We start from the raw sequence: 14,601 nt of genomic DNA, 5'->3' as shown, positions 1-14,601 counted from the left end.
ACGCGTGCTTGAGTCCACATGAGTCTCATTTTTAGCTTAGGCCTTCTCCTTGTTGTCTGCATCCTGCATCAAATGCAATAGAAATATGTAAACTGGTTATCTCGGGAAAGATAACACCAATCAAATGACTCAATCTTGTTAAAAATGACAAATTGTATTGGCCTTTGTTCTTTTGAAGTAAAGGATCAATCGTAATCACTAAGAGAAACATAATCATACATTTCACTTGGCATTACCTTGCAAAGCTTGGCTTCAGAGTATTTGTGTCAAATTCTTCAGATGGATGTTTTGCATTCAGTGTTGCTCTACCCATTTCTTTAATTCTACATAGGATGATATTTGGATTCGAGAACTTACAGAGTCTGCCGTATTTTAGTTTTTGTTGTTTTTAGAAACAAAGCTTTTTAGTGGTTTTAAATACTTTATACCATTAATAGAGCTCAAACCATGTGACTATGCATCATTATTTTATAAAAAACATCTCCATTACTTGGAGGAGCTATTACAGATGGTAGATACATTGAGAGAAAATAACGATGAAAGGAGTTTATATTATAGTCTTTTCATTATTTAAAATCAAACATGAATCTATATGAAGATCATCCAGAGTTGGAGGTCATTGATGAAGAAGTGGGAAGCAGGGATGCCTTTTTATTGGGACAGCCACAATAGTTGTGGAGGCAAACTGGCATCTTCCCTGTGTCTCACATGTTGGGAGTCCACGATTCAGACAATCTTTGTCTGTTGACATATTATCAAAGGCATTGTAACAGTGGTTTTTACCATGGCCTGTTAATCATTCATGTACGTACACACCAAAACTATTAGACATATTCAGGATATAACATATCGAATGAAATCATAAACGTATAATGCTTACATGACGAGACCAGGAAAAGAAAGACTAAACCTGCTGAGATTTTCCCCATTTTATTTTCTTATACTGTCCTACTTATATGTTTGAAGGGAGATGGTTATGGATTCATAGGTGTAGCATCTATTTATACAACGTGATTAGTGGGTTGAAAGGCAAATAAAATATATTGCCAATATAATTAGTCAACAATGAAAGTATCTTCTTACGGTCTTGGTCAACAAATATAGTCTTTGTATATATCTCATATACCAAAAATGTTGAGGACTTTCAAATTTCAATTACTCTACTACCATTAAGTCAGAACTTCCACCACTCGGTCCACTCCTTTCTTAATCTCGTCCCAAAGGTACTGTAACCGGCTCACATACTTGATCTTCCAGTACAATCTGCACTTTTTCTTATACGTGGTGTTTAGATGATGAAAGGAAGATAAAAATTAAGAAAACCAACCGGCTAAAAACCGCATATAACCGGAAAAAGTTACAGAGGAAGGAGTAGCTTCATGGAGATTGGAGACTGGAGGAGAGACAAAAAGAGTTGTCTCTCAGTCTCTGTGTTTGTGGTTTGAGTCCTCTGGTGGGGTCTTCCGTTATGTCTATAAAGGTAGTAATCTTATTTTCCAAAACTTAGATTATTCTTAGCTTTTTAATGCAATTTTACTATTTAATCATAATAAATTCTAAATTTTAAAAATAATAAAATCAGTGTGCAAAAAAAATTAATTTACTAAAACATTTCAGAGTTATCAGAAATGTTTAATATTATACGCTAAGACATATCTAATCTTTTTTTTTTTTTTTTTGGAACTAGACATATCTAATCCATAACCTAACATGTGTATCAGGAATTCAAATAAGAACTAGATTAGGACCCGCCCTAAAGGGCGGAAATTGATTTGTCAAATTTCAATTATATATATAGTATATATAATATGTGTATATAATATATATATATATATTTTGTGTAACATTTATATATATATATATATATTAGACATTATATATATATTTTATTAATATATATAGAATTTAATAGTATTTATAAATTTGTGTTGTACTTGTTATTAGTTTGTATTTAATCTTCTTTCATTTTTAGTATAATAATTTGTCTTGTCACACTATTTACTTTTTAACTTATACACATAGTTATGTCATTTTTCAAAAAAAAAACTTATACACATAGTCTCGTAAAATGTAATATAAAAAAAAAACATATTTAAAAAATCTACTGACCATATGCCACCATTATTTGGTTGTTTGAACAAAAAAAAATCATGTTCTTGCATAACTGTGTATGTTGTGATATGATGTAGGTGAATAGTAAATATATGGAAGTAAAGTTAGTGATACGAACATGAGCCTATGTTGGTCTATGCCACAATTATTTGGTTTTTGGAAGATCAATGAGTATAAACATACACGGTCTTTGTATGCTTACGTTGTAAATGAATCGGATATTTTTTCTCTTATGTCTGGAATGATATGGAACTCGTTGATTTAAGAGTGGTTCAGTTTTATATGATCTAATTATATTAAGAGATAAACCAAAAATATTATAAAAGTGTTATTGGTTAGGTTTAACTAATCTATGTTGGTTAAGATTTGGTTTAATTTAAATTGGTAGGTTGCATTGTATAAGAGGCATGATATATTCTAACAACAACCATGAAAGAGTCCAAAATTTAAATGAAAACTTTAAATAGTAGATAATCCCTAAATTAATAGATTAGATGCACCAAACTCAAATGCACATTAAACATTTTACACTAAGAGATTAGCCAACATAATATGTGTTCTATTGCGGATCTTAGTTGATTTTTATTAATGCATTGACCCAGATTTAAAAATTTAAATAAATAATTTATTTTCAATTTTAATATAAATCAATAATTTAAACGTAATAAAGTTGACTTTATTAAAAGACTGCTTACGCCTTATACGTACAGATTTGCTTACACGAACTATCTGCTCATAAGTCTGATTCGTTAAAAAAAAAGTCTGATTCGTTAAAAGACTGCGTGCTTGTGTTCCGATGCATCAGATCTAACCATTTCTTTAATTTTTCAAAAAGATGAATTTAGATTTGAGAATTTACAGAGTTTGCAGCTTTTTAAAATTGAAAATATAGTGTCGTATATAAAATGAGTGGTTTTCGTTGTTTAGTTCTTTTCATAATATTAATTAATAGAGATAAAACCATGTGAGTAGGCATCATTATTTTACTAAGCATCGCTATTAGTTATTATAGAGATACATTGCAGATAGTAGATTCATGGAGAGAAGATAACGAAGAAAGAGTTATGCATACATATTAACTTTTCATTATCCAAATCAACATATACATATATATATATATATATTATCAAGAGTTAGAGGTCGTTGATGAATGATGGGTGGAAGCAGGAAGTTTTTGAGGGGGACAGCCACAATATCTGTACTTGAGGCAAATTGGCATCTTCCCTTCGCCACAACTGAGTCCATGATAGAGACAATCTTTGTCTACTTTACATTCTACAAAAGGCAGTGTAACAGTCACACTTACCATACCTGTTAATCATTCATGTACATCACCAAAGCTATTAGACTTATTAAGGATATAACATATCGGATGATCAAGATTATAAAAGTTATAATGCTTACATGACGAGACAATGAAGAAGATGACAAAAAATGCTGAGATTTTCTCCATTTAATCTCTTATATTGTCCTACTTATATGTTTGAAGGGAGATGATTATGGATTCATAGGTGTAGCATCTATTTATACAACGTGTTTAGTGAGTTGAACACAAATAAATATATTGCCAATATAATCAGTCAATAATGAACGTATATATCTCTCATATACCAAATTAGTAATTGAAAGTCTTTGTATATCCCTCATATACCAATTAGTGAATTGAAAGTCTTTGTATATATCTCTCATATACCAAAAATGTTGAGACTTAAGTTACAAAAGAAAAAAAATGTCGACACTTTCAAATTTCAGTTACTCCGCTACCATTAAGTCAGGAACTTCCACCACTCCTTTCTTAATCTCATCCCAAAGGTACTGTAACCGGCTCACATACTTGATCTTCCAGTACAATCTGCACTTTTTCTTATACGTGGTGTTTAGATGATGAAAGGAAGGTAAAAATTAAATAAAACCAAACAGGCTAAAAACCGCATATAACCGGGAAAAGGATTAAACCATGATTAAGAACTTCTCCGGTTGTCGGTCCATGTCTCAAAATCCAGCTGCTTCTGAGGTTAATTAAGGTAACTGCTATTGCTTATTGTCAACTGAAACTTTTTGGCATAGTTACTGGCAAATGTGATCGTTTAATCGTTTTCAACAGACCAAGGAAGACTTCATGGAAGATCTATGTGCAAATATCAAGGTGAGTCAGGTTCTTACTTGTGTTTTAAAGACTTCTCCCTGTCTTGTTATCTTGTGAGACTTGGTCTCTTATGTATTCTGCTTGTAATTTAGTATTTTTTCTCTTAAAAATATTAAGCTGGGAGATAGATGCCAAGTTGAGCCAGAGGAGAAAAGAGGAGTGGTCAAATATTTTGGAAAAGCAGAGTCTTTGGGTCCTGGCTATTGGGTTGGAATCCAATATGATGAACCCCTTGGAAAACACGATGGCATGTATGTGAACTCTTTTTCTATTTTATAGTCATCATTAGGTTTTAAACTCTTTCACAACTTAAAGTTGAACAACTCTTTCTTGTTCTCGAACTTGGTTCCACTTGCAAGTTACAACTCATGTATCTGTGCTAGTAAAACGTCTTTGAGGTTCTTAGTCTTGCATAAGCTTGTGCTCAACGTCATGATTCTCCTTGTCAGATCCACTTGCTTAATATTTGCTCATTTATGCAGGGTGAAAGGAACAAGACTTTTTTGAGTGCCCTCCGCTTCATGGTGGTGTGGTCCGGCCAGACAAAGTTAAGGTTAGTCTACTCTTACATAGAGACATGATCCGTTTCTTCATAATAGAATTTGCTATTTGTTAAGAAAGATGTCAATGCAGGTTTTTGCCTTTCAAAATGTTACTTAAGTAAGAAGAGTCTTGAGGTGTCGCACATTGGTTATGCTATAAGATTAGTTAATGCCTTAAAGGCCTAGGGATCTGTATCACTCTCAAGCTTAAGTTTTGGTTGAATTCTACTCTATTTGGCTCAAGGGTGGACTAGGTTCTTATTTAGTTGGCTGCCAAAAAAAAAATGTACTGAATTTGTAAGCTACAGTTTTTGCTACTCATGACTTTCCTGTTGGCTTGCAGGTTGGTGATTATCCTGAAAGAGACCCTTTCGAAGAAGATGAATATAAGATTCAAACCAGCTAAAGGAGTTTGAAAGCTTTGTCTTTTTGTCTTCTACATCCATTCTTTATGTTACTATTACTACAACTTGTTTAGTTAAAACACAATGCAACAACACAGCTTGCATATGTATATGTCTCAGCTCTGCAGGTCTCTTAGTCTCTATCTTGTACCAAATTGTTGATCATCTTAGCAAGAAGAACAGTTCCTTTAGTCATGCTCTCAAATCTTGATCTATTTAGAAGCATGCGAGAAGAGAGACGACCCAAAGAACAACAAGTTCGGTAGAAACAGCCTCGAAGACAAGAGAATCCATGCCAGTAACGCGGCTGCAGATCAAAGAACGCATCAAAGAACCTCCTAGTAGCTTCCAAAACATCCATCCAAAAACAGAAGAACTCCCTCTGTGTACGCCTTTCAACAGGCCACAAGTCTCTCCACACCTCAGCAGAGAGCTGATCTCCTCCTCTCAGGCTGCCGTTACTACTACTCCCAACGTATCTCACAATGGCTTCCGCAACTATACAGGCGCGGCTACGAGAGTCCTAGCCGTTAATCTTTGTTTATTTAATTTTAGTAGCAACCATTCGGACCATTAACTCAGTAAAAGACTGAAAAATGTAGATAGGTGAACAACATACATTATTCTTAGTATCATTACATCAAACTCGCTGATGAGACCATAACAACAAATTAAACCATCTTACAAAAGCCAAACAATTACATAGACTTGAAACTCCACGTACAAGACCCCCATTTATTGATTATTAATTATTTTAAAACCTGTTTAATAAGTTAATAGAATATATAGTGATGATGGTGATTGTGATGGGCATATTGATGATGATCGATGGTGATGACGATTAAGCTTTGCTGGCGTGGTGGCCCATGTCAACGATCAAGCTCTTGTTGAATTTCATGTAGGTGATTGGTTCAGGGAACTCATCTTTGCGCTTCTCCCATATTATAGTGATTTTGCAGGAGCTGGTATCCTCAGTTTTGGGGATAAATTGGTAGATGACATCAAACACCTTGAGCTGCTCCATCACGTGACCCTCAAGTCCTCTTAAAGCCAATGTTAAGTTCTCATCGTCTACCTCTCTTTTCTCCTTGAATACCTCTTCCTTTCCATCTTTGCAAACATAAATTCATTTTTATTCATTAATTAAATTTCCAACATGTGACTTATCATACTGCATACTATATATATATATTCTCATAAGTGTGGACAGCGGCAGATCTAAAAAAATAATTTTAGTGGGGGCAAATTAATTAATTAATTAATATATTAAATTAAATATTACATAAGTATTTATATAATTTTTTGAAAAATTTTACTTTTAAAGTTAAAAAGATACAACTAAACTAACTGTTTTAAAAGGAAATATAAGATGAATTAACTATCAAAATAAAATGAAATAGAAAACAATAGAATACGATGTTAAAAAAACAATAATATTAAAAATTTGAGTGACAAAAAAATTACTATGTAAGAAAAACAAAAAGAAACAAAAAAACTAGAAGAAAGGCAATCCGAAAGATTGAAAAAATTGATACAACAGGTAGACAAAAAAAATTAGAAAATGGAACTCATAATAAAATAAATGAACAGGTTAATGGGCGCATAGGGGTTCGAACAGAAGACTAGTGGGGACAACACTAAGATTTTAACCACGCAGAATCTTTAGTATTTACTATGTAAATAAATTAATATGAAAATTTTTGTGGGGCAGTTGCCCCTCCTTGGACACTGTAGATTCGCCCATGAGTGTAGATATAAAGTGTGAATATATATATATATATATATATATATATGTTGTACTATGTTTAAACTTAAATTCAATAGTGTGTATATAAAGGTGACACCTCCCTTCTCTCTAAAATCTTCTGATCTCAGATCTTAATCTCTGTTCATCGGCTCCGGTGGCTCTTTTAGCACTGGAGCCGGTATCACTTTCTTATGTCCTTTTCGGTTAGTTGTTTGTTTTGTAAGGGGATTTTGTTGTTTCGACGCAGAGTCATTCGGTGATGCTTTCGATCTGTAGTTCAATTCAGTTTTCCTTTGCATGCACACCGTTTGATCTCGGATTTAACAGTGATGTCTTTATGGTGATTGTTTCTAATCTTGATCTGCATGGCCTTGTTCTCCGTGGTTTTTTTGGATCTTGCCGGATTCGATCCTTCCTAATCTCGTTCTCGTGAGATTGGTTTGTTCAGTCAAGATCGTAACCGCTCCTTGTCATTACCAATGGGATCTGGTCGTGATCTCGCTCCTTTGACTCGCTTCTCATTAGGCGCTCCACCGTCGCTCTCTGTCGACTTCGCCGTTCGGAAGTTTGATTCGAACCGTCGGTTCTTTCCTTCCGGTTTGGAAGCCATGCTTGATTATTCTACGCTTATTCACTATAGGTGGGTTACGTTATCAACACAGTTTTGGTAACTCTTGTCAAAGGCCGGGAGGATTAAGGTTGATTTCTGCGATTGGGTTTGAACTTCATCATTTGGACTGCAGCTGCTCGTTTATCTTTGTTATGTCGTTTCATTCCCCCTGTGTTTAGTTTTACTTTGTCCTCTGTTTCTATCTTGTTTCCCTTTGATAGGGCTTAGTTTCCAGAAGCACTTGTTGCTTGCTGGCCTAGTTTCCAGAAGTACTCGTTACTTGCTGGCTTTGTATCTTACAACCGCATTCCACCATGTATCTCGTCTTGTTAAATATAATTCCAGTGTTTAAAAAAAAAGTGTGAATATATATATGGAGAAAGTATAAGGATATACCCCATGTGTAGTTTCAACTCCTGATGGATCCGTGAGAGTCAGATTCTCCCTCGTGAACGGTGACATTTTTAATGTGTGTGGCCGATGGCGTCAGGGAAGATATGGTTCTCGCTCTTCCATTTCTTCTAGTGTTTCTCCGCCGCTCCTTTCAACGGAACCTCCGTCACGTATGTTCCCGACGTCGCCATTTTTCTATCTTTGCTTTAAAGCTTCTACTTGTATTTTTTTGCTTTGTTTTGGTTGATGAATTATCACATATCGCCTTCGTTTATATAGTGAATGTGACGGTTAATAACTTGGTTTCTACCGTTTCCAATTAATCATTTGATAGTGCATGCGAGAGTCTTATCTTCTTCATTTTCAAACCTATACTATTTAATGAGCGTAGTAGTGGTCATCAAAGCTTTTATAGGCTTCGCTGTGGAGTGATGGTGCGTATGAGGCGCGTGGAGAGCACAATCAAGGTCCAATGGCGAGTTTTAGTTGGGATTGAAGGGTGTATTCAGCGACGGTTAAGGATTCTAACCTCTCTCGATTCAGTTTTATATGTTGGTAATGTTCGTGTGCTTCCAGTCTATCTCGATGATCTTTCATTCTGGTGTTATTAGTGGATGAGTCCTCGTTAGGTAAGCTCGTCTTTGAGTGTATGGTGGTGTTCTCTTTTCCGGCAGTGATCTGGCCTTCTTTGCTTTAGTTTATGTTAGCTTTCTCGTTGTTGTTTTTACTCTCGATTCCGAGGGGTGTTGTTTACCTCGTCGGCTTATGTTTCCGGAAAAGATTTGTTTTTTTGCCGGCTTTGTGTAATGCTCTGTGTAATGTTCTGTTATTTCAATATTAATCCATCAGATGACAAAAAAAAGTAGTGGTCATCGAAATGTGTGTGTTTTTAATTGGTAAAATGATAGTCCACCACGTTATTAATGAACACGTTATTAATGTGGGTAGTTGGCATATCATCCTTTAGAGTTTAGAAGATGTTCGACTGCTTTTTCCTAAGAACATCTCCAAAAGATTCTCTATTTTAGAGTTTGGAGAAAATCTATATTTGAAGTTTCAAGTTGTTATTCTCCAAAAGCAAAACTTCAAATTTAACTTCAAATCTATTTGTATTTTATTTTATGGTCCTTGTATTTATCATAATTAATGTAAATCTATATAACTTTTATAAGTAACTAACATACACATAAAATATTACAGAAATATTAATTAATAAAATCTTACACTAAAAGATAAAATTATAAATAGAGATACATATAATAAATTAAACTACAAACAAAATACCACAATATTACATAAAATTATTAATAATTTTATGTAAATATTGTGGTATTTTGTTTGTAGTTTAATATTTAATTATGCAGTTTTATTTATAATTTTATTTTAAAAATAGAATTAGACAACAAGAATATTACAAAAGAAACTTAATAATTTTGTTTAAAAGGGTACATGAAGACATAATTTTTGTTTAAAAGGGTACAAAAGAAGTTTAATAATTTTTATTGTGTTATTTCTTCATGTATCCTTTAAAAAAAAATTAAGTTTCTTTTGTAATATTTTTGTAATATAAAATAATATACATTTTATTTTAATTTTTTATTTAATTTATGTGTAAAATTTGAATTTATAAAAAAAAATCTGAAACAATTATGAGATATAAAACTTTAAGAATTAAAATGATAGACAAAAATAATATTTAAGAATCATAAATATGATATGTAATTAATTGTAAGGATCAAATGGAAAATAAAAGATGAAACTTCAAATTTGAAGTTTTGAATAGTGAAAATTCAAATATGAAGTTTCACTCCACAAAACTCTAAATTTGAAGTTTTGAAGTTTCTTTTTGGAGAGCAAAAAACTCTATATTTGAAGTTATAGAGTTTCTTTTGGAGATGCTCTAAGTATAACTTTTTCAATTTCCTTTTATCTTCAAATACACATAATAAATAAAAATAGATGAAATTTCAAAGATCCGGTTAAAAACCAATTAGACCGGTCCAACCAGTCAGGCAGTCACCAAGTATTAATAACGAGTCGATGTCAAGTTTGTTTTCCAAAACACTTGAAAATAGTCTCCTTAATCACAAGGAAAATATATAGTACAGATACCGGGATGTTTAAAAAAACATTATGTGGGATGTTTAAAAGTTTTAGTAATTTAATTTATAATTTTTAAAAACATTCAATGCAAAGTTTAAAATATAATCATTAAGTTGTCAATATTTGTTCAAAAATTTTCTCAAAAAAAAATCAAAGCAAAATGGTGTATAATTTTGTATTTTATATGGTGTATAATTTTTTAAACAATATTAATATATGTATATGCCCGCGAGGAAAGAAAGAAGAGCGACAAGGTTGAGTTCTGATTTGACTGTTTGCAGCATGGGAGCAGATTACCCAAAAAATCCCTGGGAACAATGAAAAAAAAAAGATATCTCGGTAACAAAAACCATAGGGAGCTGTATTGGCGAGATCCAACGGTGAACAGCTGCCCAAAATCAAAACCGCCTGGAAGTCCGAGGACCTTTAGTACCGTACCCCCAAACCTGAAAGGAGAACAGTGTAAGATAGTTGGCTATTGTGACGCCGACTATGCTGGTGATCACGACACGCGTCGATCAACAACTGGAAACGTGTTCAGGCTTGGTTTAGGAGCAGTTTGTCTTTGAAAAGTAAGCGGTGTTTTAAATAATAATTTCTACTTATATAATTTTGTATCTTGTTATAACATAAATTTTAAACCATGGATCACAAAAATTTCAATGTGAGATTTTTAACAACTTTAGTTATTTATAGTCGTTTTTAAAAATTCAAAATATAACATATATAGAAAAATCTAAATTTTTATTGTATAGTTTATGTGGTTGTTTAATTTATTTTAGTAAGTTATAATTTAAGAAATGATAGAGAATAAACTAATTTTTTATCAAATCTTTATAATTCAAAATCATTAATTGTCATATATACTTAAGCCACATTAGGTAATTCCGTGATTTTTATATAAAGAAACAATGAAGAACATTAATAATTAATTTATGGTTAATTTAATAAAAAGCTTATCAAACATATTTTTCTAAGGATTCTAAGAATGATTGTAGTGATGAAAAGTAGCTACAAAAAATGTTGTATTGCTTCTTTTTTAATATATAGGGGATTGTCTAGTTTATATATTAGTTGTTTTTTTCTTCTAATATCCCACGAGTACTGTTTATGTTATGTATGTCAGTATGGACATTCATCTTTGTTGAGATATATAATTGCATGTTCTAGGTTCTAGCTAGCTAAGAAGAACCCAACCGGGTGACGACACTGGATACTAGCTTTGTATATATTCATTCGTCAGGCCACCATCTACTTGGCAAAGCTAATCAAGATTCCATTCGATTGTTAACCTTTCACACATCTTGAAACCACAGTGGTGGGAAATCCTTACATTCTACTTAATCGGAACTAATATGAGTCGGACCATGGTGGGAAATGCAGCTATACACCAACCACTTTGGCGAGCTTGAATTGGTAGTTTCGTACATTTCTTTGTCGAAATTATTTGCTTCCTTTTTCAACAGGAATCAAACTAACTAGGGGCTAAGACCATCTCCAACCCACCTCTATTTTAATCTCTATATTTTTCTCTAAAATAGAGAAACTTTATTATAGAGGAGGATTTGCTCCAATGTATGTTTCTATAATAAAGTTTCTCTATTTATAGAGAAAAATATAGAGATATGCTATTTCAAGACAAAAAGTAGAATTCCTCTATAATAGAGTTTCTCTATTTTAGAGGAAAAAATAGAAGTGTACATTAGAGATGCTCTAAGAACGCTCATCTTTTAGAAAATTCTCCACAAACCTTTGACACACTTAATAACACTGGAATATATTGATAAGTAAACAAAACATATCAAACCGGTCGATGACCAGAAGAGTACATATCAGAGAATGGTCTTCAAAGAAATAAACTCAGCAAGACCCCATTTATTGAATTGAAAAGCATCTTAGTAAGTATTTTGTAATGGAGATGATATTGATCATGGTGACGGTGATTGTGATGGTGAATTAATGATGGTGGGTTGTGATGGTGATGATGATGATGATGATGATGATGATGATGATGATGATGATGATGATGATGATGATGATTAAGCTTTGAGAACGTGGTCGTCCATGTCAGTAACCATGCTCTTGACGACTTTCATGTAGTTGCTTGGTTCGGGGAACTCATCATTACGCTTCTCCCATATCATAGTGATTTTGCAGACGCAGCCATCCTCCAATTTTGGAATAAACTCAAAGATGACGACATACACCTTGAGTTGTTCCATGAAGTGACCTTCAAGTCCTGTAAACGTCACCGTTCTCTTCTCATCGTCTATCTCTGTCCTTTCCTTGAACACCTCCGGCTTCCCATCTTTTTACACGAACACATGTTCTTTAAATTTCGATCGGTCACACTAATATAAGATATTTTTTTTATGCACCCTACTAGTCATGTGAAAGTTTTACAGTATGTCTCTCAACAATAGAATAATTTATTTACAAAAAAAAAAAAAAAAAAAAAAACAATAGAATAATTTAAATTATAAGAGTGCAAGAGAAAAAGTGAAATGGTTTCTTATATAATGAAAATTTTGGAACGTTCTTGAAACAAGTGCTTTGATTCTATTGGTTTATTCAACTATTCTGATTTTTGAATTTTAAGTTACTTAGCAAAAATACTTAAGAATAAATTGTTACTATATTGTCAACATAACATCTTAAGCAAGTAACTTTGTTGTTTGTTAGTAGTAAACATAAACACTAGAGGTTGCAAAAGCATGTTTGCATTTGCTTGTTCACATATTATGTCTTGATTCTAATAGAGTTTCTTTTTTTAAGTTTCTTCGTACATATATATCAACACACAAATGCAAAAACCGAGGGAATTGGAAAGATTTAGACGTATGTACATGACTTCATATGAATTTTCGAGGTAAATTTGACATAGAACAACTATATATATATAATAATGTATACTTTTCTTATATAATCATAATTCATAAGGCAGTATATAGTTGTACTACTACCAATACCTTGGTCTCATACATAGGCTATAGTTTAACTTAATAGTGTGTACATAGTGTTGGAATGATATATAGGGCGAATTAGAAAGTATAAAGTAGTACCGCATGTGTAGTCCCAAGTCTTGATGGCCCCGTGAGAGTCCCATTCCCCTTCGTGAATGGTTACATTTTGGACGTGGTGACCGATGGCTTCCGGGATGGCATGGTTCTCGCTTCTCCACTTCTTGTAGTGTTTCTCCACCGTCCCTTTCAATGGAACCTCCGTCACGTATGTTCCCGACGTCGCCATTTCTCTCTCTCGTTTCAAGGCTTCGACTCTTTTTTGTTTGTTTTGGTTAATGAAATAACACTTCTCCTCGCCTTCGGTTATATAGTGAACGTGATAGTAAAAATATGGTTTCTACTGTTTCTTTGATCAATCATTTGACGGTCAAGTTATATAGATGTTATTTTTTCAATGGTAATCAAATTCTCGATAGCTTTTAATGTGGTTGTCGGCACAGCATAATTTAGAAGATAGCCATGCCAAAATACACATTATTGTTCCTATTTCTTCCATCTTCTTTTCAACCCACTCTATTTAATGAGCATTATTGCCATTGCGTCACAAAAAGTTAGTAATCTATATATTTATGTGAAGTCTATGCTCCATCCAGGGTAAACTCAACGCCTAATGACTAGAATGCTTAATCGAAAAACTTAAAATTAATATTTAGATTGTTTACTCGTTTATAGATTATAACAATATACTATGTATAATATAACATAACAAATATCATGATTTATATATGATAAGATTCATATTATTCTATCATGATAAAAATTTATATAATAGATTACCTATAATAATTTCACGGTGGTCTTCTGATAAACCCCATGGACTCTCTCTCCTCGGACTGGTCTCGTCTCGCCCATCGTTACGTTACCTTCCGATTAAACCGGTGTATTCTCTCCGGTATATAATCAAATACTCCACTTGCAAGCGATCTTGTACAACACAATTTTGGACTTTACCGAACCGAATCCGGTCCAAACATTCTGGTAGCGTGCTCATTCGTGACGTTTCACAACGGTTATGCATCAGTTGTAAATCGTTCTCACTTGACATAAATAGTACTCAAGAAGGTATAGGCTCGCACCTTTCAGATGGCGATTTCCACAGTATTGAATCAGTTTTACGTTCATTCACACTACTGTTATCTCTTCATCAAAATACCAATGTGTACTGTAGAGCTTTTCAGGACCGTATCTAAAAATTTGGAGAGTATAAATATTTATCAAGAACTTAACAAGAAAATTAAAAATGATCTAGAGGGCATATTCTGTATATATATAACCTTCAAAAAAATTAACAACTAAAACCAATGTTTTATTGGGAATTGTCGAAATCCATGAAGCCTTTTCTTTCTCTTGTTTTGTAAGTATACTTTAGGTTAAACGTCATTTCTACATAACTTTTTGTAATATTTTTAGCCATCCAAAAAGGCATCTAAAATCGCACAACTGACTTTATAAGAAAGCGAACTGTGTATATATAGAGACATGTATATGCAGTTTTATATAAAAGAATCAGCTTATTTATTT

At 33.0% G+C, this 14,601-nt stretch overlaps 1 protein-coding gene and 2 pseudogenes across 1 annotated transcript; 1 reads left to right on the top strand and 2 right to left on the bottom strand.

Annotated features, from left to right (window-relative positions):
* Positions 1 to 3,711: 3,711 nt before the first annotated feature.
* Positions 3,712 to 5,395, top strand: LOC108809153 (tubulin-folding cofactor B-like; annotated as a pseudogene).
* Positions 5,396 to 5,784: 389 nt separating this feature from the next.
* On the bottom strand, positions 5,785 to 8,168 carry LOC108809152 (MLP-like protein 328; annotated as a pseudogene).
* Positions 8,169 to 11,818: 3,650 nt separating this feature from the next.
* Positions 11,819 to 13,373, bottom strand: LOC130495898 (MLP-like protein 328). The gene is made up of 2 exons (XM_056987488.1): positions 13,120 to 13,373; positions 11,819 to 12,365 (listed from the first exon to the last, which is right to left on the bottom strand). The coding sequence occupies exons 1-2, from the start codon at positions 13,304 to 13,306 to the stop codon at positions 12,097 to 12,099; spliced, it is 456 nt and encodes a 151-aa protein (XP_056843468.1). The 5' UTR covers positions 13,307 to 13,373; the 3' UTR covers positions 11,819 to 12,096.
* Positions 13,374 to 14,601: the final 1,228 nt, after the last annotated feature.

The sequence above is a fragment of the Raphanus sativus genome, chromosome 6 (assembly GCF_000801105.2).
Source record: "Raphanus sativus cultivar WK10039 chromosome 6, ASM80110v3, whole genome shotgun sequence".
Lineage (NCBI taxonomy): Eukaryota > Viridiplantae > Streptophyta > Magnoliopsida > Brassicales > Brassicaceae > Raphanus > Raphanus sativus.
Note: the sequence above shows the minus strand (reverse complement) of the source record. Positions and strands in the feature narration are given on the sequence as shown.